The sequence below is a fragment of the Ictalurus punctatus genome, chromosome 13 (genome assembly GCF_001660625.3).
Source record: "Ictalurus punctatus breed USDA103 chromosome 13, Coco_2.0, whole genome shotgun sequence".
Classification (NCBI taxonomy): Eukaryota; Metazoa; Chordata; class Actinopteri; order Siluriformes; family Ictaluridae; genus Ictalurus; species Ictalurus punctatus.
In genome coordinates this window covers 11,611,568-11,633,277 of record NC_030428.2, presented here as the reverse complement: position 1 = coordinate 11,633,277, position 21,710 = coordinate 11,611,568, and the positions used below count along the sequence as shown (strand labels likewise).

The following is a 21,710-nucleotide window of genomic DNA, read 5'->3' as shown; positions in this document are numbered from 1 at the left end:
GTAGTGTCAGTCCTCACCTAGCCTCTACCAATATTCCAGCTAGAAAAAAGAGAGAGAGATTAGCAAAAAAAAGAAAAAAGAAAAAAAGAGACACATGTAAATTATCATGAATCGACATATTTTAGCCTCTGGCTTTTTAATGTGTACTGACAAACAGGTTTAGAGGATTTTTCTTGTGCCTCGTATCGCCCGCCGTTACGACAGCAGCTGCGCCCCACTTTGGCTCCAATCAGAGTCTCAGCGCTGAAGCAGCTCGGCGTAAACACGAGTCTTCCGCCCCGCCCTTCATCATCCCCATCATCATCCGCGTCCACACACACACACACACACACACACACTGAGAGCAGCAGTTCCGCCTTCTCCCCGCCGACTTTTCCGCATGTCACATTCACAGCACACGCTCGCCAAATGATTGCGCAGCACCATGAAGGAGGACTCGTGATTTCACAAGGTAAGGGACAGGGGCTTGTTATTAAACTCACGGAGCCATGACGATCGCCTTTCGGTTACCTCTTACAAGGTGCCTGGTGTAGTAAAGTTTCAGTTGGGATGGCGACGCGATCGGGTGTCATACAGTGTGTCTAGAGTTTCCAGGGCATGTGTAGCTCCCGGTGTGAGGTGACAGCTTCACGGACAGCACTTTAACTAGTCAGGGCTTCGTTCTCTCTCTCTCTCTCTCTCTCTCTCTCTCTCTCTCTCTCTCTCTCTCTCTCTCTCTCTCTTACACACACACACACACACACACACACGCTAGTGAACTGAAATGAGGACGTTATTGGACGTGGGTTATTTCGGACAGGGGTGATAGAGAATGAAATAAAATAATCAGACTGGCAGTGTTGATGTGATGGTGCTGATATTAGACTGTAACAGCTTAGCAAGTCCAGCCATGTGATGTGATGTGATGTATCAATCCGCTTTGATCATATTGATACAGTATCTACGACTAAAATGATTTCCGGCGAGTTACAATGGGCTTTTGATCAACTTTCAGCTTTCCTGACCGCACAGAGCCTTAAACTTTGGTGCGTTATACTTAAAGATGACAGGCCGAGATAACAAACATACCAAACATGTCAAACTGTAAAAACAACACACCACTCTCTCTTCAGCTCCATGGAGCCACTTACTCTACTCTTACACAGGCTTCCTGGAAGTTTAGAGGAAAGCTAGGCACTTGTTCACGCCCATGCTTTTTTCCCCCCTCAAAACAGAAGGTTCTAGATGTGTAAAATAGCCTATATCGGCGGTTTGTAAAGTGTCATAGGTTACGTAAAAAACAACAACAACAATAACAACAACACTAGTGCTACTGTACTAAATAGTATGTTAAAATAGTACGCCGCTTACGGAGGCACCTGTGGTGTGTACTTTTTCAGCGCACTATTTCTGTGTACTATGTAGCAGGCTAGTAGTGTGTGCTGTTGGTGCTCTTCCCGCTAAAGGCGCTGAGAGTCGAGAAGAAGAAGAAGAAGAAGGCATATCGCTTTCGCTTTGTACGAGGGGGCGGGGCTTAACACGACACGCACCTGCGCGCATGGCAAATAAGCTCCCCGAGTGTAGCTAGTTTATAAATGACATTACTTACAGAAATGATCATTTTGCATAAATAAATAAATAAATAAATAAATAAATAAATAAATAAATAAATTTTTTGGGCCACTTTATCAGGTCTAATGTAAGCCCTATTCGCTTGGATTAGTTTATCTGAGCGACATATGAAAAGGTGTATTCACACATACAGACTCGCAGCGACAAAGCGATTGGAGGACATTAATTTTCAAAGAGAACTGACAACTTCTACCGACATGAACGACAGCGTGTGTTGATGACTTGATATGGGCGGTCCGGCGAAGACACGCCCATATCTAGTCTTAACAAAGTTAAGAAAAATTGAGCGTAACTTAATACATTTTTTTTGGTTCCCTGGTGGACTGGTGGCTAGCATGTGGTGCGCTCATCGCCAAGGCCTGGGTTCAATTCCTGGTCAAGGGACCAACCCCAGTCACTGGAGGGTTGCATGTGCTCTCTCACTGCGGGTCCCAAGCCTGGGAAATGGGCAGGGTTGCATCCGGAAGGGCATCTGGCCAGAAACAGAATCAATATGCAGACGGGTGATCCTCTCTGGCAAGCCCAAAACGAGAGCAGAAAGAGGGGTGAAAATAATTGATTTTTTAAAACTTCTGCTCAGTGATCAAACTCATATCTGGACATCAATAAAATTAACACAGAAAGTGCGAGTTTCTAGTGGGATGTAATGTCTATGAAGCTGAATGTTTGCATCACATGGTCAATTCCTTAAATATCTAATGTTAAATAAATTAAAAACTGCAATTGGTTAGCAGTTTTGAAATATTGAAATAATTTAGAGTATTAATTCTTCAGCATTTAACATTAGGTATTTAAGGAACTGTCAGTGATACAACTAATCATTATGTATATAGAAATCTATAACCGTAAGATTGTGACCTCCCAGACCAAGCATGTGCTTGAGTGTCATTTCTAAAGCATCCATTTTTGAATTCACGATTTGGGAAAGTGTTTAACGTCTGGGGGAGGGTTTACTGATACACGTTTTATGAGACTAAATATAGCAAGTAGCAGCTACCGAACATCTTTTTTTTTCTAACACAAGTTGACGTCTGCATAAAAATCATAGACGTGTATTTGAACCGGACTTAAAATTATCAGACGACTGCTGAGTTTAGGGAAAAAAACAGTAGGTAGGAAATTTGGCCTGTAATTTTGTTAGAGAATGATGAAAGAAAATATTGACATGGCCGATCTGGATGGAAAATAATCACAGATTAACACCTGTAAAATAGGAAATTACTCCAGGACCCCATGTAAATTGAATCCCATCTGAATAGGGCGAAAGATGCACTTTGTAGCTATACTGACTATAGCTCATCTATTTCTTGATTTGACCATTATCAAAGTTATTACATTTATATAAATTAAATATATAAATTATATGTTATATAAATAATGTTAACTGGATTCTATTGACAGTTTTAATAAAAATGGCTTCTATGGGTAGAAATTCAGAAAAGAAAATTCTAATAAATATTTAAAATTTGTAAATTATTATTAAAATGGAAAGTATTTTTAAAAAATTAAGATCATTTAAATTATCTGTATATTTTTTGTTTGTTTGTAAAATAAATCTGTACTGATAGGAATTCACTACTGTGATTTTTTTTTTAATAGTTAAAGGGGTCCGTGACTACAGTGCTTGAAGCTCCTGGTTTAGAAGGCAATTAATTCACACTGCAATGAATAATTTAACCATACCCTATAAGGTTGGATAACAAGGAAGGTATGTCTAATAAAGCAGCCAGTAACTACCCAGTGCTTAAAAACCTCAGCTGACAGTGCACAGTCAGTAACTGTACACTACAAATGGAGTTTTATAATAGGTGTAGTATAGTAGGCCTGACAAAATGGCTAATGAGTGTAGCTACAGTTTAAGAACTGCCTAGTACTGTGTTATTATTCCTGTACTAGCTCATATCTAACAGGGTTTGGGCTTAATGATATTCTTAGCCCCTGGTCTATTTGTACGAGTATGAGGATATGTTTTCAGCAGAGACTATTAGCTGCTCGGGATAAGGGCCGTTTCCAAAAATCCTGTCAATGTCAATCTAAAAAAAAAGTTTCCTGGTGTACATCATTTCTTTCTTTCTTTCAGGTATCTTACAGATATCAAAGGAGCATGATGACAAAAAGGCAGCACACATGATAGCGTGATGTCACCAGAGGCCGAACATGCCAGGACGTAAGGGCAAGGCGCTCTGCGGCAGAGCCGTGCTTTGAGCTCTACCCTCAGCTGTTCACTCCATAGATCTTCCACACCTCACACACAATCTCCAATATCCCTCCACCTGTCCGACGGCAAGAGGTGAAAATGGCCACTCAGAGGAAGCACTTAGTCAAGGAGTTCAACCACTTCATCACTTGTTATGTGTGTAAAGGCTACCTGATCAAGCCCACCACAGTGACAGAGTGCCTGCATACCTGTGAGTGCTATGCCTTAACAAACATGTTTGTTTTTTTAAAGCCACAGTCAGGAATTGCCAACTCAGGCTTGCTGTCACCCTGAGACTAACACTATGTTCCATGACTGCTAGAACTCCTTCATCAGCTTCCCATCATTCTCCCTTGAGGGATCCCAATCGACATGTAGGGCCATTCTTATACTTAATAAGCTCAAATAAAGATTTCTATATGAGCCCACGGAGGCGTGAGATGGATTTAGTCAACATAACTTCAGGAGTAGAACTTATCCAGAAGGTGTTGTAATCTAACAGTGAAAAAAACAAAGATTGTATTTTAAGTATGAGCAGTAAAATGTAAAAAATTGTATTTGATTCGCTGTTTCTAGTTCTTTCTTTTCTATAAACAAGCTAAGCTACCACTACGTTGAACTGCACTAGAGTACTACATTATTCTTGTGCAGGTTATTCCAAACTCCTTCTCTTGTGCAGCTAGTGGCCACCAATGTGACCTAAGTGAGATGTACTTTTGAGTCAGGAAATGAAGTAAGCGAGGTATGTAGTGCTGGAGAAATCTGATAGAAAACATTGGAATGTTACTGTGTTAGCTACGTTTCACTGAATTTCAGTCTCGTACTTCTGTTATTATCAAAACCTTCTGCTACAGTGCCAACAACTCTCGTGCCTCCTGAGGACTCCATTAATGGACCATTAAGTATGGAATTACAGGCAACTCCCAAATTATTGGCACCCTTTATGAAAAACTATCAAAATGAATATATAAAATGAATAAAACTCAATTTCAGTGTGTTTGGAAACAGAAAAGTGTTCGCCTGTGGTATGGCGAAAACCATGTCTTCCTGCAGCTTGCTTTGTACACAGGTGCATTGTCATGCTGGAACAGGTTTGGGACTCTTAGTTTCAGTAAAGGAAAATTATAATGCTATTTTTTATAGCATAAAAAAACATTTTATAAAATTGTGTGCCTCCAACGTTGTGGCAGTAGTTTGTGGAAACTATTAATGGGTGTAATTGCAAGATTCTGGAGTCACTGAGGTGTCTCAGGAGCTTAAAGGGTTAAAGAAGTGCTTACGAGAATGATCTTGTTAAACAAAAGCATGAAATAGTTTATCTATTTGAACTTTGTATCATCGTGCTTAATTGTTTTTTATTCGCTTTTCCCTGTTCACTTAAAGGGTGCCAATAATTTTGTAATTTGATGCATTATATGTAACTGATGCATGTATTATGTCATTAAGGACAATTCTTTTGCCACATTCGTTTATATAGTGGCACGTCTTATGAAAATAAAATATAAATCAAGGGACCACAGATAGAATTGATCCTAAAGATTTTTTTGGCTTGTGTTTGTGCTTCTTTACCCACCATGTCATCAGTGTATTTATTTTACACCTCTTGATGTTTTGATGGAATAGTAAAGGTGAAAGTGCCCTTGTAGATACACACTTCTGCAGTCCTCAGGGTGAACGGAGATATCTGGAGCCCCAGTCACCATGACAACAAATGTCTTTCCACCTTCAATGAGCGTTTTGTGTTCCAATTATTTGTTTGTAGGAGTCGGTTTCTTATCTTTCTACAAACTGTAATCCAAAGGGGGAAAGACAAACAACAAGGCTTCTATTTCAACACAAAGCCTGGTTGTGGAGTCTTGCATTTGATAGGATGATTTAGTTCTCTCTCTCTCTCTCTCTCTCTCTCTCTCTCTCTCTCTCTCTCTCTCTCTCTCTCTTTCTTCAACTTGCTTATCCTGTAGCAGTGTGAAATGCATTAGAATGAATCAGCAGCTAGGGTTGTTTGTACTCTGCCTATTATTGCCTAACCTATAAATCTGCTCAGGTGTGACTCTGATTGTTATTTCTGGGGGAGTATGTGAGAGCAGAGTAACCAACGGGCATGCATGATGTATAGGTTTATCCCTAAGTGTACAGCCAGGAAGTAATACACACTTTACTATTTGCTCAAGGGCCTAAAGAGTCCTATGTTTTCCCTCTTTTCTCAGACCATACTGTATATTGCTGTCCTAATTGTGTCTAATGCGGGTTTCACATGACTGATTTGTGGATGAATGAGAGTTGAATGTGTGTCTTTGGTTGTTCTAAGAGAAAAGCAGCCCAGTTCATTTTTATAACATTCCGATTCAGTGCACAGTCCAGCTGAAAGCAGCTTCATTGCTGTAAGACACAGTGGTAAAAGATGATGTGTACAGTATGTGTGTGTGCGTGTGTGTGTGTGTGTGTGTGTGTAATGTAGTTGGCTCAGTGAATATGATGCAGCTCGGTCCTTTATCTCAGTTTCAGGCCTCAGGCTTAGTTTTACTTACACACCACACAGATATGCAGATATCAGTCATCCAGATTCAGACCCTGAAGTTCCCAGAAACTGTAAATCTGAAATGGGTAATATAAGAGATTATACCAATGGCACAAATAGCCAAATGTTCTCTTGGCAGACATTCAGACATTCAGTCAATGAAATCAGTTTGCCTAGAGAAAGTGGTGAGGTTTCCCACAGAAAGCTGTTTGATTTTTTTTTTGTGTGTGTGTCCTGGCATATTAATGAATGCATGATTAAAAATAATTCGGAAATGTTTGTGAGTTATGAATGTTTTTTCATAAGTGCGTAGCAGCTTTGTTGAATTGTAAAACATCTGAGTGAATTCTCTCATTCTTATTCTCTTGTTTCTACACTTGATAGTTTGTAAAAGTTGCATCGTCCAGCATTTTGAAGACAGCAACGAATGTCCGAAATGTGGTATCCAAGTCCATGAAACAAATCCGCTGGAAATGTTAAGGTAGGACTGTTTTATAATGCGTATGTATATGTAAATAACTAATTAATTATATATAGTACTGTTCAAAAGGTTTAGGCACATGCAAAGAAATTCTGTAGAGCAAAGATGCTTTCAAAATAATGAAATGAAATGTTTCTACATTTTAAAAAATAATACCATAAATAAACATAATAAATTGAACAAAGTCAATATTTGGTGTGACAAATTTTTTTTTTAATAAAAATAAAAATAGCAGTCTTAGGTACAGTTTGTGCAGTTTTATAAGGAAATGAGCTGTAAGTTTTATTGAACATCTTACAGAACCAGACACGGTTCTTCTGGAGACTTTGACTGTCGCACTCGCTTCTTATTTTTTCAGCAAAACCCAGCAGCCTTCATTGTGTCTGAAAAGTGTCTCTTACATAATCCGCTGCTTTCTTTAATGACATGCAAACATTTTCCTGTAAGATTTCATTTTGTGCTGGAAAACTAGTGTTTGGGAATGTAAAATGTTTTTTGTTCTGACCTGATAATGTAGAAGTCATAAAATAAACAATCAACAATGTTTGTACTAAAAGACTAGGGTGCTTAAAACTTTTGCACAGTACTGTATGTTTAGATATCCAAGCACTTTACGTGAGAAAAGATAAAAACGTCTAAACCTACAGTTCATTAAGATAAAAGATATTAAAGCAGCAGTATGTAAGATTTAGAGCCCTGTGCAGCCAGTCTAGTAAATCGCAATTGCAGTGAAAACATTTTCAAAATTTTTCCAATCCCTAAAGTATTTCACTGAGGTTTTTTTTTGGTGATTGTTGTGGCCAAAAATGCTTGATTTTGCTGCGGCTTTTTTCAAAATTTGCAGAAAACTACTTGAACTGGCGAAATCGGAGTCTTTTGCAGTGATGTTTGTTGGTAAATGAGACGTCTGTACTCATGTTTGACACACTTGAATCGAAGAGGACTTTGGCTGAATGCGTGTTGTGATGATGTCACATGACACGTCTTGGCCCAAATCTGCGGAAAATCTGTGATCATTTTGAAAAAATTGCAAACTCCTCCGAATATAAGAGTTTGCTTGATTTTTCGTTCATTTCTGCGATCACAGTACGGCGAAATCCTGGAGGGACTGTTTTTCCACTCCCCCAGCTGGCTCCACCCCCTCTGTGTCTAGCTTCAGTCCATTCTGAAGTGCTGTAGGCCAATTTGCAGGGGGAACACCAACGCTAGTCGTTCAGGGTGTTGTTCTAAAATGAACTGTTGGAAAGCTTTCAATTCAAAAGGCCCTAAAATATGGTCATTGTCAAACAAATACTTTCAAATGAAGATTTTTGGCACAGTTTTTATGCTGAATATAAGAATAGGGCCATGGCAACCAACGAGCCATGGCCTTATGACTTATAAATGTAAGTCAGGTAAATTGGTGATTTTGGGATTGCATTGGGATGCATCAATAGCGTTACTACTATTAGTCCAACACCAGTCTCATTTACTTGTACTTGTACTTTGTACTATAAAATATTCTCCAATATCAACATCTCATACTCATAAGCCTATTGTTCATCGTCTCATTAATGAACAGACAACGCAAAATGACATCAGAGATCTGGATATATTTCATAATTAATGATCAAAGCAAAGCAGACTGCAGCATCTTCTTGCAATGCAGATAACAAAATCAACTAATGTTAATGTTAAAGGGCTACTTTGTGAAACAGAGCTAAATAAACTGTTCTGTGATTTCCCAGTTAAATAGATTGACACCAAACTGGGAATACTGCTGAAAATTTCTCATAGATTTCTCCACATGTATCAGAGCTGACGCTGAGTTGTCTAGCCGTAGCTGCATGCCATTGGGCAGGACCATAGTGTGTGTGTATGCGCGCGTGTGTGTATGTGTGTGTGTGGGCTACTCAATAAATTTGGTATTAGCAGAAATGCATTCCAGCCAACAGCTGCACTGCTCAGTGTAGCCAACACACACAGGTGCAGCCCTGCCCTGGTACTGCATAGTAGCTCAGCCTGAACATAGTAGCCACAATATACTGCTTCTGTATGTGTGTCTGGGCTGGACCTCAGTTACATCAACACAAATGTTATTTTTATGGGAGTAGTTTTTACGGCTTATTGTGAAATTTCTGCTCTTTTTTTGTCCACCCTCTAACTGTGTCCTGTTTTCAAAGGTTGGACAACACATTAGAAGAAATTATATTCAAGCTTGTGCCTGGACTTCGGGAAAGTAAGTGCACTCGAGTTCTTCTCGATTAAAGGAATACTCCAGCACTGTCTACTGCATCTCTAATAAGAGCGTTAACACATTTCCCTGTACTGAGAAGAGAACAAGAAACCATTTTACCTGAGACGTATGAGGGTAGTTGTCGAATTCCGTCAACAGCAGTTCAAATATATGACTATATAACGTGAAAACATTATATTCACATAACGTTGTATTTTTCTTAACACTGGAGAAGTCCAGTTACTTATATGTTTTCTTAAACTTTTGACTTATCCATGTGCGATCAGGCAAAAACAAACAAATGATTCCCTCGGAAAAAAGGAGCACAATATCTGCCAGTACATTTATGATTTAATGCTTAATTTACAAATAATTTATGAATGAAGGACTCATTCAACATTTCCCGAAAGCATATCTTTAGCGTAAACACTTATTGGCCACGTTAACTGCCTATGTACTATACATACCATTAAAACCTCAGTAAAACAGTTTTTAATTTGCTTCTCGTTATAGGGAAACAGGTTGAGATTCTTCATCATACATACACTACAGATGCAGTAATTAGAGATTAGGTCAAGAAAGCTGGAGTATTCCATTAAGGTGATAGAGTTAATTACTGAAACTTAAATACAGTAATTTTGTGTTTCGCTGATGAATCAGAACACAGAGCCGATTACTCAGTTATGTTTTTTTTTTTTTTTTTTTAATCCTTGACTTTCTATTTCTCTTTGTGTTTTCTTGTTTCTGTTCAGAGGAACAACAGCAGGAGATTGAATTCTGGAAAAAGAATAAGTTGAAAGAAAATGACGGTAAGTTGATTCTTTTCATATAACAGCATGTCCCAAAGTGGCTTAATGGTTAGTAGCATGCTTGCCTCGTACCTTTGGGGTTGGGAGTTTGCATGTTCTCCCTGTGCTTCAGGGGTTTCATCCAGGTACTCTGGTTTCATCCCCCAGTCCAAAGGCATACGCTGTAGTCTGATTGGCATTTCCAAATTGTCCGAGTGTGTGATTGTGCCCTGCAACAGGTTGGCCCCCAGTCCAGGGAACTTGCTCCAGGCTCCCCCGCGACCCTGTGTAGGATAAGCAGTATGAAAATGGATGGATGTGTAAAAACACATTTTTAATTATTTATTATTAGGCCTACTTTCTACAAGTCCCTATATAAGTTGTTGCTATAGAAACAATAACGTATTAGATGGAGCTGGCAGTATTGCCAGAGCTGCTTTTATAGAAAACAAATCAAGATTCAATAATTCAACAGTGCAGTGGTATAAGTTAGCCCTAAACTTCTCCTCATAGTTGATATACAGTACTGTACACAATGAGATGTCAGTGAGAGCTTTTAGAGTGAGTCTTACGCAGTTCATAGTGGGAATGTCTGTGTACTATAAGTCAAAGGATAAGACTGAGACTGAGAGCCAGCTGAGACAGACTGCAGTGTAGCTGCATATGGGAGTGTTAAATTTCGATTTTAAAGGTGACAGCAGGCAGCTGGTCTTTGACAGCCCTCTCCAAGGAACTCTGATTATATCTGTCTTCATCTCACCAGACTTAGGTGCGCTAAGAAAGCAATCAGTCACTTACAAATAACTAAGCTATAGCTTATGTTCTCTAGTGACACATCAAGTGCATTCTCACGCGAAAGCCTGTTCAATTTCTGAGATTGTCTCAAGGAAGATTAGGAGACTAGATGTCTTTGTTGTTGAAATAAATGGAAGTGACCAGGATAGAGGTTTAATGCCATAGTCATGTTGCTCCAGCTTGATGTCAGGTACAGCCTGCAGACATTAAATAAAGCCTCGAGTCTGCTGGTAAAAAGACGTAACGCAGGATCACGTTTTATACATCAAAAACTGCCTTGTGTGGTTCATGGGTCTGAAAAATGCAAATACTGCCTGCGCAGAAACGTGGCTTGGCCTTTGATTGAACATTAGAAAAGTCGCTTTGTGTTCCTGCCATCCATTTGCTCACTGAATTACCCAATCATGCATCAGCCACACAGAATTTCCTGAAGGCTTCAATCTCCACAACCGCTTATAAAGAGTGTGCAGCTGTAAGCAATTCTTAATGATTGTGTAATTACTTTCCTTTTCATATCCCCCAAGTGTGTCTTCTTGTATATCATCATTCTAATTTGAAAGGAAGAATTGGTGAAAGACACGGCTGCGCTACAAGAACAGCGTATCTGTTCAGTTCAGCAGAATGATTGTCAGGCTTTGGATTCGCTTGATGTTGAGGTTATTCATTCAGGGGAGGTGAAAACAATGCATCTCATGCATACTACATGTGTTTGTCTATTTCATTTATTCCCTTGGGTTTTTTTTTTTTACTGAACTGTTTCTACACGCACGTCTGTATTGCTGCATACACCGATCAACCATAACATTAAACATCACCGCCTGCCTAATGTTGTGTAGATCCCCCTTGTGCAATCAAAACACTCCACAAGACCTCTGAAGGTGTCCTACGGTATCTGGCACCAAGGTGTTAGCGCCCATAACCCTGCCACTGGTTGTCCTTCCTTGCACCACATTTGGTAGTTTCTAACCAAATGAATACCGGGAACACCACACAAGACCTGCTGTTTTGGAGATGCTCTGACCAAGTCTTCTAGCCATAAAAGTTTGGCCTTTGTCAAAGTCGCTCAGATTCTTACACTTGCCCATTTTTCCTGCTTCCAACACATCAACTTCAAGAACTGACTGTTCACTTGCTGCCTAATATATCCTACCCCTTGACAGGTGCCATTGTAATGAGATGATCAATGTTATTCACTTCACCTGTCAGTGTTTTTAATGTCACGGCTGATGTCATCAGTGTATGCATACACAGTCATTAATGGGCTTCTGTCTCATTTCAGATGACGGCCCCGAGTGTAAGAGGATGAAGATGGACGAGGACATTGATGATGGAGGGGATGGGGACTTCCACAGGAATGACCCACAGATAGCCATCTGCCTGGATTGTCTGCGCAACAACGGCCCAATAGGAGAGAACATAGTTAAGGTTAGCTGTCTTACACTCTATGGGTGTTTCACACTGATATTTGTATTTCACTTTTTTTTGTCTCTCTCTTAGTATGTATGTCATAATGATCATACGCTCTTTGCCCCAAAGTGTCTATGAGAAAATATTATATTTTAGCAAGTTAATAAATTTTGAATATAGGCAAATTCAATAATGTATCCTTATTTATTTCTAAACAAATGTCAGGTGATTAAGCCTATTTCTATATATTTCTTTACTCATTTCAAGCTTGAAATCATTTTTTTTCACCAGGATGAAGCAAAATCTGCCAAGATCATTTTAAGCTTAAAATCAGTAAACATGTCTAGAAATAGGCTTAATTGTCTCATATTTGTTATATAATAATTAAATATTGAGAAATCTTAGATAAGCTTTCCTTTATTCAAGATATCGTCACTTTTTAAGATCGAATCTTTTTCAGTGAATTATCACAGTGAAAGGCCAGGCTGATCTTTATTACACATGACAAGAAAAGCAGTTTGAAGCTCCTGTCTATGTGTTTAATATTGAAAGTAGTATGTCGATTGATTAACGCAAAATCAAGCTCCAGTCGAACTCCGCAATATTCGAAGGAGCTTGCAATTTTTCAACATTACCACAGATTTTCCACAGATTTTGGCCAAGACACCATGTGACATCATCACAATGCGCATTCAGCCAAAACCCTCTTCGATTCACATGCGTAGAACATGAGTACAGCAAAAAGGTCTCATATCATTGGCGAAAAACCTTGCAGAACAATTTTGTGTACTTCGCCAATTCGAGTAGCTTTCCGCACAAAACACTCCACAAGTTGCATCGCAAATTTTGGAGAAAAAAACCCTCCGCAAAATCCTGTACGGACTGGTTTCAATGGAATCGCTATCCAATGCATCTATAGTAATAGATATAATTTCAACACATTGTACTATAAGGAGAAAAACAAACACTGTAAACCAGTTCACTCACAACTCACTAATAACAGTCTAAGGGCAGGTGTTGAATTCTGTCACTAAACTTTTAAAATATGTCAGCAACCTAATGTAATGCAAAACTACAACACACTGAACTTACACACTAAGACTTATTATGAGACTGTCTTACCAACACTGGAGTACTAAAAAATTATTCTGGCTACCTTTCCTGAATGTTTGTGGTATCTGTGCATGAGCAGGCAGAAATTGACTATGCTGGTTAAGCATCACCACAAATTCTTCCCACTGAAAAAAGTAGTCCTGTCTTTGAAAGGGTGAATTATACCGGTTTAGAGCTTGATTTGCAAAATGTCTTGCATAAGCCATTAATGCCTGACCCAAAAACTGCCCTTAGACTTCCATTATACACACACGCACAAACACACACACAGGCACACACACACATACACACACACACACACACACACACATATATATATATATATATATATATATATATATATATATATATATATATATATATATATATATATATATATATATATAAAATCACTCATCCACTATGCAGATGCAGTAAACAAACATTTGTTTGCTGGAATATAAAAATGTGGGAGTAATTCACACTCTCTCCAGTTGTCCTCTCTCTTAATTTCTCCTGCCAAGCTTTAATGGCTCATTTTATCATATATGGTCTCAAGCTTTACTCCACTAGAGATGTTTGACCCTTTGATTAGGGTTTTTTGTGAATTTTATGTTCATATATTCTCTCACAACAAGGATGGCGATTGCATTATAACCCTGCTTCCTTACAGTACGTTTGCACAGCTTTTAATTGGAAGATTAATGTGAAATGTGAAGAGAAGCTGCTAATTGCTGGTAATGGTTACTCTGAACATTGAGTGCACCACTGTATAGCGTAATGTTGGAATAGCTGTGACAGTGTGTTGTGTATTTTATTCCCTCTTCAGGGCTTAATGAAGAAATTTATTCGCTGCTCAACTCGTGTCACTGTAGGAACAATCAAGAAGTTCTTAAGTCTAAAGTTAAAGCTTCCAAGTTCTTATGAGGTAACATGTGCACTGTGTGTGTGTGTGTGTGTGTGTGTGTGTGTGTGTGTGTGTGTGTGTGTGTGTGTGTGTGTGCCAACCTATAGTCGGGTTATACAGGTTATTACACAATCAGGTCCATACCTGGATGTTGACAAAAGAATTATTTTAGCTGTCCAACACAGTACATTTGAGTTTAAATTAAATAAGTATTTACATCCAATTCAGATGAACGGTTTAGGAATTACAGCATATTTTATATGTGCCCCCCATACCCCATACGCCCTTTTTTTTAGGGGACCAGATATAATTGGACATTTGGTTGCTTAGCTGTTCCATGGCCAGGTGTGTTTTATTTTCTGTGTTATTCCCTCATTATTTCACTTACAAGTAAGCAGATAACTCTATTATCTTTCAGTGTTAACTCTCTGTTAGCTCTCAGTATGAAGTCAATATGAAGTGCAAAGAGCTGTCACTGTGAGTGAAACAAGCCAACACTAGGCTGAAAAAAATCAAACAAACCCATCAGAGAGACAGCAAAAACAATAGGTGTGGCCACATGGAAAACAACTGTCTTCAGAAGACCATGGAAAACAACTGTCATGCATGACAGAAGTATTCTTTCCCTGGTGAAGAAAAACCTGTTCACAACAATTGGCCAGATGAAGAACACCCTCCATGAAGTAGGTGTGTCTGTGTCAAAGTCAACAGTCAAAAGAAACCATCACCAGAGTAAATGCAGAGGGTTTACCACAAGATATATCATTGGTAAGCCTCAAAATCAGAAAGACCAGAATAGAGTTTGCCAAAAAAATTAAATCTTAAAAAGTGTGTATGGTTTTGGAAAATCTTGTACCAGAATGATAGAAAAAGTATGGAGAAGGGACAGACCTGCTCACCATCCAAAGCAGATCACCTCATCTGTGAAGCATGGTGGAAGTAGTTTTATGGTGTGGACATGTACGGCTGCCAACGGAACTGGTTCCCTTGTATTTATTAATGATGTGATTGCTAACCTAAGCAGCAGGATGAATTCGGAAGTGTATAGACTGTATTATTTGCTCAGATTCTGTCAAATGCTTCAAAACTCATTGGATGGCACTTCACCGTACAGATGGACAATGACCTGAAGTATACTTTCGAAAGTGACCAAGACTTATTTAAGGCAAAGAAGTGCAAAGAAGTCAAAACCAAAGACAAAACACCAAAAGGACAAGCAGGAGCCAGAGAGAGCTGCAGTAGAGACCAGGCCGAGCTTCACTAGGGAAGAAACTCAGCGTCTTCTGTATTAGAAATTGTCATTTATGTATGATTATTCTAGTTTGTCCAATTATTTTAGTCCAATGCATATTCATTATTTAAATGAAACTTTGTACTGTGGTAGACAGCTAAAATAACAATAACTTTGTCAATGTTTAAATATTTATGGACCTGATTGTATAACCCACAGAGCACGAACCAATAGAACAAAACTGGGTTTACACTGAAATTTACTCAGATTACTGCTCAACTCCTTGATGATGAATTACAATAAAAATTTTTGTTAAAGCTTGTGAAACACTTTAATCTTGCATTGTTTACATTCTCACACTGTGCGACAAATTCTACCTGATGTATAAGTGATTCTTACATCATTTATTCATAATAAAAATTTTAAAAAGAGTCAGTAACGGCAAAATTCTCTCAGAGCAGAATTGCACAGTGGAAACCCAGCTTGAGTGCAAGATGTAACTTCATTTAGTTTGCTAAGCTAACACACAGTAGAATATATCTCCTTAGCTGAAGTCTAGCAGTTCCTCACACTGTGGCAATGTGGCCTTCTCTACAGCTAGACGTTCTATGCAACGGCGAGATTATGGGAAAAGATCACACCATGGAGTTCATATACATGACGAGGTGGAGGCTTCGAGGTGAAAATGTAAGATGTGTTAATGTCTCTTATTCTCTCCTCATGTACTAAATCTGCACCTCAATGAAGATAAATAATGAATTAACCCGAGTCAGTATTGGCTTCTAAGCTCATTATCCTCTGAGGGAACTCAGACTGCCTTCATAATTCTATGGATGAAACCTCTCATAATTCTTCATAATTAACTTCATAATTCTATGGATGAAACCTCTCATAATTCTTCATAATTAACTTCATTATTCTATGGATGATCTCTCGACATGATGTTCCTTTGCTTTGAGTTAGCGATAGTTAAATCAGAACACACGTACTCTTCTCGGCGTCGCAGCTGTCATTAGAACTCGAGAGAGAAAATCTAGTTTCTGTAACTATGACCACCAACATTCAACCATCAGGAAAAGGAGCCGTCTCTATCTCCTTGTCCGATCAGAAAACTTTCATGCTTACATCAGCATTCGCTTATTTAAGCCTAGGCATCACACATGCATGTCTTCAGGGGGCGGGTTTTTACAGGGAACAGTAAAAGGTCTAGATTTGTTTGGATTTTGAATTTCAAAGCAGCTACATTTTGCAAATGACTTCCAAAGTTGTTGACGTTTACAAAAAGAACTCCAGTACAGTGAAATCCATAAAAATTTGAAATTAAAAGGCTTAAAAAACGGTTAAGATTCCTGTATATTTTTTTTCCTGCACATTTCTTTTAGATGTACAGTATATACTCTTGAATTACAGATAAGAACTTTAAAGTAAAAGTTGGCTTTATGATTGTTGATGCTATATTTTTCGCTATTTCTGTTAAGTTAGAAGTTTTGTGTCATGCTGATGTCACAGGGGGATATCACTACCACGGTTACAATGAAAAATGAAAGGAGAAAAAAATTCTGTGAGCTTAAACAGGAAGGAAACTGAACATAGGAATAGATGTCGGAGTACTTGTTGATGTAGGAATGTTTAAACCAGAACCAAACCAATTCTTAACTCACTTTGAATTGTTTTCAAAAATGAAAAGAATTTCATCATAAGCTAAATATTTTTGCACAAGATCACTTATTGATTAGAAATATTGCTATGAAACTAATTCAGATGGATTCTTCCTTTAACGTCAAATTACATAAAGTGTAATGGATTACAGGCTATATACACAATATAAAGTAAGTATGAAAAATTTGGAAGGCATTTTGCTAAAAAACGGTTAATTTCTCCTATGTATGGAGACTTTTGGGACACCGTGCAAATTTGTGGACTGAGACCTCTTTTTTTCATTCTGACTTCATGTTTTTTTATTTGCTTTGAACTTGACAAAGCATTAAAGGAGCTAACTTTGGCTAGTGGCTCTTTATTTTGGAATGGGTAACCCAGTCATTTAAACGATTGCTCAGGTAAACTATCCTCAAGTATTTATAAAGGCAGCTTTTGGTTTAGAACCAATTCAAATGCCAGGAAGAATTTTACCATGTCTCAGCCTTAATAAAGAAAGGTACTTGTCACCAATAACTGCAAGGTCATGTCATGGTTGCATCATGGCAGTGACCTACGTCTTGGTCAGGTGTTATTTTCTAAAGGTACATCACCAATAACCTCAAAATCATGTCATGGTTGCATAATGGCATTGACCTACAGCTTGGTCTATACAGGAATAAACTCTTTGACTTTAATCATTTTAACAATCTTGGCACTGTCGCTCTAAATCTGGCTCTGTGAGTGCCACTTTTAGGTGAGAGGTCAAGTCCAAAATGTCTGGGGGGAAGCAAACAGGGAATAGCTGAGGTCTGTCTAACAGCTGCCCCTCTCAGATATCTCAAATATGACATCTTAATGATGGGACAAAAGCTTGGTCACTCTTTGGATAGCTTACACATCATGATCTATTTTGGTCCAGTTGAAATTTTTTTTTGGAAGTACGTCAAATGTAAGTGCTACATTCAGTTGGCAGTACAGTTATGTGCATTTGCAATTCTGTTTTCTATGGTAGAGTAGATTTTGTTTTTTCAGGGTCAGACCAGTGACACACTGTGAAATGATGCCATTTGAAATTTGCATATTTATGTGTGTTCTGAGGAGCAGTTTACTAATGAGCTGTTACTAATATAACCAGTCCTCATTCATCACATGCTTTATAAATCAATACTCTAGTGGTACAGGTGTTTTACATAACAAGTACTCTGGATGACAAATGAGTAGTACCACAAAGGTGTTATTTTCTGAACACTTCGAACCGAATGGTGTGACAGCTACCTGAAATTCTACCCGAATTCTCATTAGGCTGAAAAGGCACAGAATTGGGTCACTGTGGGCCTGTACTTCATTTCCCCCCTTTCTGGTAACACACAGAAAACTTCTGCTCTCTCTCTCTCTCTCTCTCTCTCTCTCTCTCTCTCTCTCTCTCTCTCTCTCTCTCTCTAAAAATAGTCTGCCTGGGTGCAAACAACAGTATTTGTATATATATTCCAAAAAACACTATATTTTTGTCGAAATGGAATCTAAATTTATGTTTTTCATCTGAAAATCTAACAAAGGAATATTTATACAAGACTATTTTACTGAAATCTTTATCACTCTAATTGAGCTGCTAGCGACCTTCTGAAAAGGATGTCATGTGATATCCTTTGTCAGTTCAGAATGGTTTACATAAAATATATATTAATGCTGTGTCCAAATTCGCTTACTTATACTATACACCGAAAGTATGTACTCTTTTTGTGAAGAAAAAGTATGTACTATAGAGTGTGTATTCAAGTACTGGGACACGGAATGTAACAGAAGAGAACGTTGTTGCCTAGTTACACACACTGTCACCGTAAACAAACTCCTCATTGCATTTCAGCTTTTCTTCATTCATTATTCCTTATATAATTTATACTATATAATTTAATTTACCATTCCCTTGATTTATTTAAATTTTTTATTTATATTTAGTGCTTAACATTTAAGTTACTATACCTAAATATCGTAGACGCATCACTGACGTTACACTCGTCCGCCATGTTTGCAGGTTCAATATGGTGAAGCAAACCATAACAAAACTCCTCCTCTGTCATGCAAGGAGTTCTGGGCAATATTAGCTGAAAAAGTGTCCATGGATCCATACTTCAGAAATCTACCAGAAAAAGTAGACCATCCAGGATACACATTTTAACATACTATGATTTGGGGCACTCTAATTCTAATCTCAGACACTATTTAGGATGGATAGTAGGCGAATTGGGACGCAGCACAAAGCTTTATGAACTATGTGCAATTTGCAGTTCCTCTTTTGTTTCCATATTCATTGATCTATGGTTGCTTGTCCCTACCAATTCTTATCAAAGTTAATTTTGAAAGTATATCCGTTCATACAGTGACAAAATTTCATCATACTCTGTATTTTATTAAATATGATCAGTGATTTGCAGTGACACTCATTTCTCTTATTTATCTCTTTTCAGGCCTACCCAATGGTACTGGAATATCGTCCTCGTATTGATTTTGGCTAAACCGGTTGAGGCTCCTGCACTTTTCTCAGCCCAACAAAAGACGGAACAGTGAATGGGCATGCTGCACAGGAGGGACTTAATCACACCATTGTTTTTCATTCGTTCGAGTTCTTTCTTTCGTTTTTCCTTATATGTTCTAAAACTTCCTCATTCATCAGACTTCTTGTCTCAGCTGCAACTGTAGCTGTCTGAATGCGTGTTTAATCCCATCCTGGCTTGGCATGTGTGTCTCGTTCCATTTAGTTGGTCTACCAGAGGAACTGTTGACATGATCAGTCATGAAGTTATGGACCCAAGGAAATTCACATGATATGAGATAATTACTCAACAAATGTGTTCAATAATCATGACAGCTGTTTTTTTTTTTTTTTTTTGGTATCAGTAGTTAAAGTAGTGCCTTTTCTGAATATCCTGTTTTTGCTGATCTCAACAGCCTTTTTTTAAATCATAGCTAGTAAGGAAATACACAATGGCGTTATCAGTTCCAAGCATCCTTTGTTATTATTCAAATAAGCTACTTGTTTTTCTGTCTTTAACTGAACCACACACGATAGCAGGGTATACGGTGGCCCCTGACATTTGTTCCAACAATGTCTTTGTACAGAGAAGGAAAAGCCTTACTAGGAGCAGTGAGGAAAAGCACTGAAATCTTGCACTAGATTTACTGATGAAACGCTGCTTTGTTTAAAAGTGAATCTGGATCCTGGAAATCCACATGTATTCAAAGTGCTTGCAAATGTATAAAATAAAATATCTATATTATTTTAAATATATATGTATGGAAGTAATACATATTGGTGAATAATGAATTCACGTGTAAATTGATCTGAACTTTTTCTATCAAGAAAAAAAAAAAATCTAATTACGATAAAGCGCTTGCTTAATTACCAAAAGGGAAATTCAAATAATTAGTGAGTTCCTGTTTTTCATTTATTTAAATTTGCACAGTAAAATAAATATAGTTACACGTGGAGCAAATCCATCCCTCCATTCTTTTAATCCATTCTTATGATTTCTAAAACCATAAATAATTTAAGTACAAATACTCCTAGATGTTATTGGAGCACTTAAACTCCTCCAAAGAAGAAGAAAAAGAAAAAAAAAAACATAACCCAGAAACCCAGATAGATCACTGGTCACTTTTATCTACTGTATCAGTGACATACATTTTTACCAGTACAGTACACAGTATACAGTAGCACACTTTTTTGCCACATCTGCATGAAGTCACACTCCCTGGCTCCATTGGAGAGCTCTGTATTTACACACACTCCGTTTTTGGAGTGTCCCTCAATATTATCTTGGACATGAAAAAAAAAAAAAAATTCATTCAACTACAGGTGATGTTGATTCTGAACTGTCCATTTCATCACAGATCACGTTTGTTTTCTACAGCCTGTCTAGCCATTCTAGTCTGGTGACCTGTGTCCTGACACGAAGTGCTAAATCTACAAATCTACATCGACCGTCTGCAAAAGGATATAATTAATATGTTTACTGATTGATTCCACAATTTTCTATCTGACATGACTGTACAGAGATGGTACTACAGATATAATCCATATTCTACTATTAGGCTTTTTGTATTACACCAAAGACACAAACACACACACATACACACACACACACACACACACACACACACACACACACACACACACACACGCATGCACACACACAAGAAAAATTCAATAACACTTCCTTTCTGCTATTAAATTCACAAAAGGTTGAAAGAACACTTAAGGGAAAAATATGGCTTTCATTTATCTATAATAGAAAGTACCTAGCAAACCAGACATGGAGGCATTGTTTCATTCAATAATGAGAAGCATTGTTCCAGTGCTGCCTATCTGGAATCCAGACTAGTTTGGCATTTTTCACGCTCAGACATTCAGTCTAAACCTGTTTATTAACCGACAAGTCAAATCAATTGTTTTACTTTTATTATTGTTATTTCTTAGCAGGAAATTCAGCAGATTGTACTGAATTGGACACACAGGTTTACGTTTAATATACGAATATCTTAGCAAATTTCATTTAAAGCATTTTTGTTCTAAAATCATCTTTTGGTTTCCAAACTCGAACCTGAAACAAAGCCTAAGAAACCGTGTGTTCTGTATGGTATGTATATCTATAATGCTTGCAACAAAAAAAAAACCCCACCTAAATAAAAATAATAAATAAATAAAAAAAACACAAGTGACTTTCAAAATCCAACAGTGGTTTAAAGTGGTACCTGAATAAATGTTTAAATCAAATAATCTTTTAAATGTCCTTGTGCTGCAATGTACAATGTATATTTTTGTAACAAGAAGCA

General features: G+C 37.9%; 1 protein-coding gene across 1 annotated transcript; it reads left to right on the top strand.

The window, feature by feature from the left end:
* The first annotated feature begins 296 nt into the window (after positions 1-296).
* pcgf5b (polycomb group ring finger 5b) lies at positions 297-21,587 on the top strand. The gene is made up of 9 exons (XM_017484260.3): positions 297-451; positions 3,692-4,019; positions 6,711-6,807; positions 8,970-9,025; positions 9,775-9,831; positions 11,885-12,030; positions 13,934-14,032; positions 15,840-15,929; positions 19,346-21,587. The coding sequence occupies exons 2-9, from the start codon at positions 3,908-3,910 to the stop codon at positions 19,391-19,393; spliced, it is 705 nt and encodes a 234-aa protein (XP_017339749.1). The 5' UTR covers positions 297-451; positions 3,692-3,907; the 3' UTR covers positions 19,394-21,587.
* The last annotated feature ends 123 nt before the right edge of the window (positions 21,588-21,710 follow it).

What these genes read in the sequence shown, in the direction of transcription:
- pcgf5b (XM_017484260.3), top strand. Translation starts at nt 3,908, where the DNA reads ATGGCCACTCAGAGGAAGCACTTAGTCAAGGAGTTCAACCACTTCATC. An exon ending in AATCCGCTGGAAATGTTAAG is followed by an intron (nt 6,808 to 8,969) that starts GTAGGACTGTTT and finishes CTGTTTTCAAAG; the next exon opens with GTTGGACAACACATTAGAAG. An exon ending in TAGGAGAGAACATAGTTAAG is followed by an intron (nt 12,031 to 13,933) that starts GTTAGCTGTCTT and finishes TTCCCTCTTCAG; the next exon opens with GGCTTAATGAAGAAATTTAT.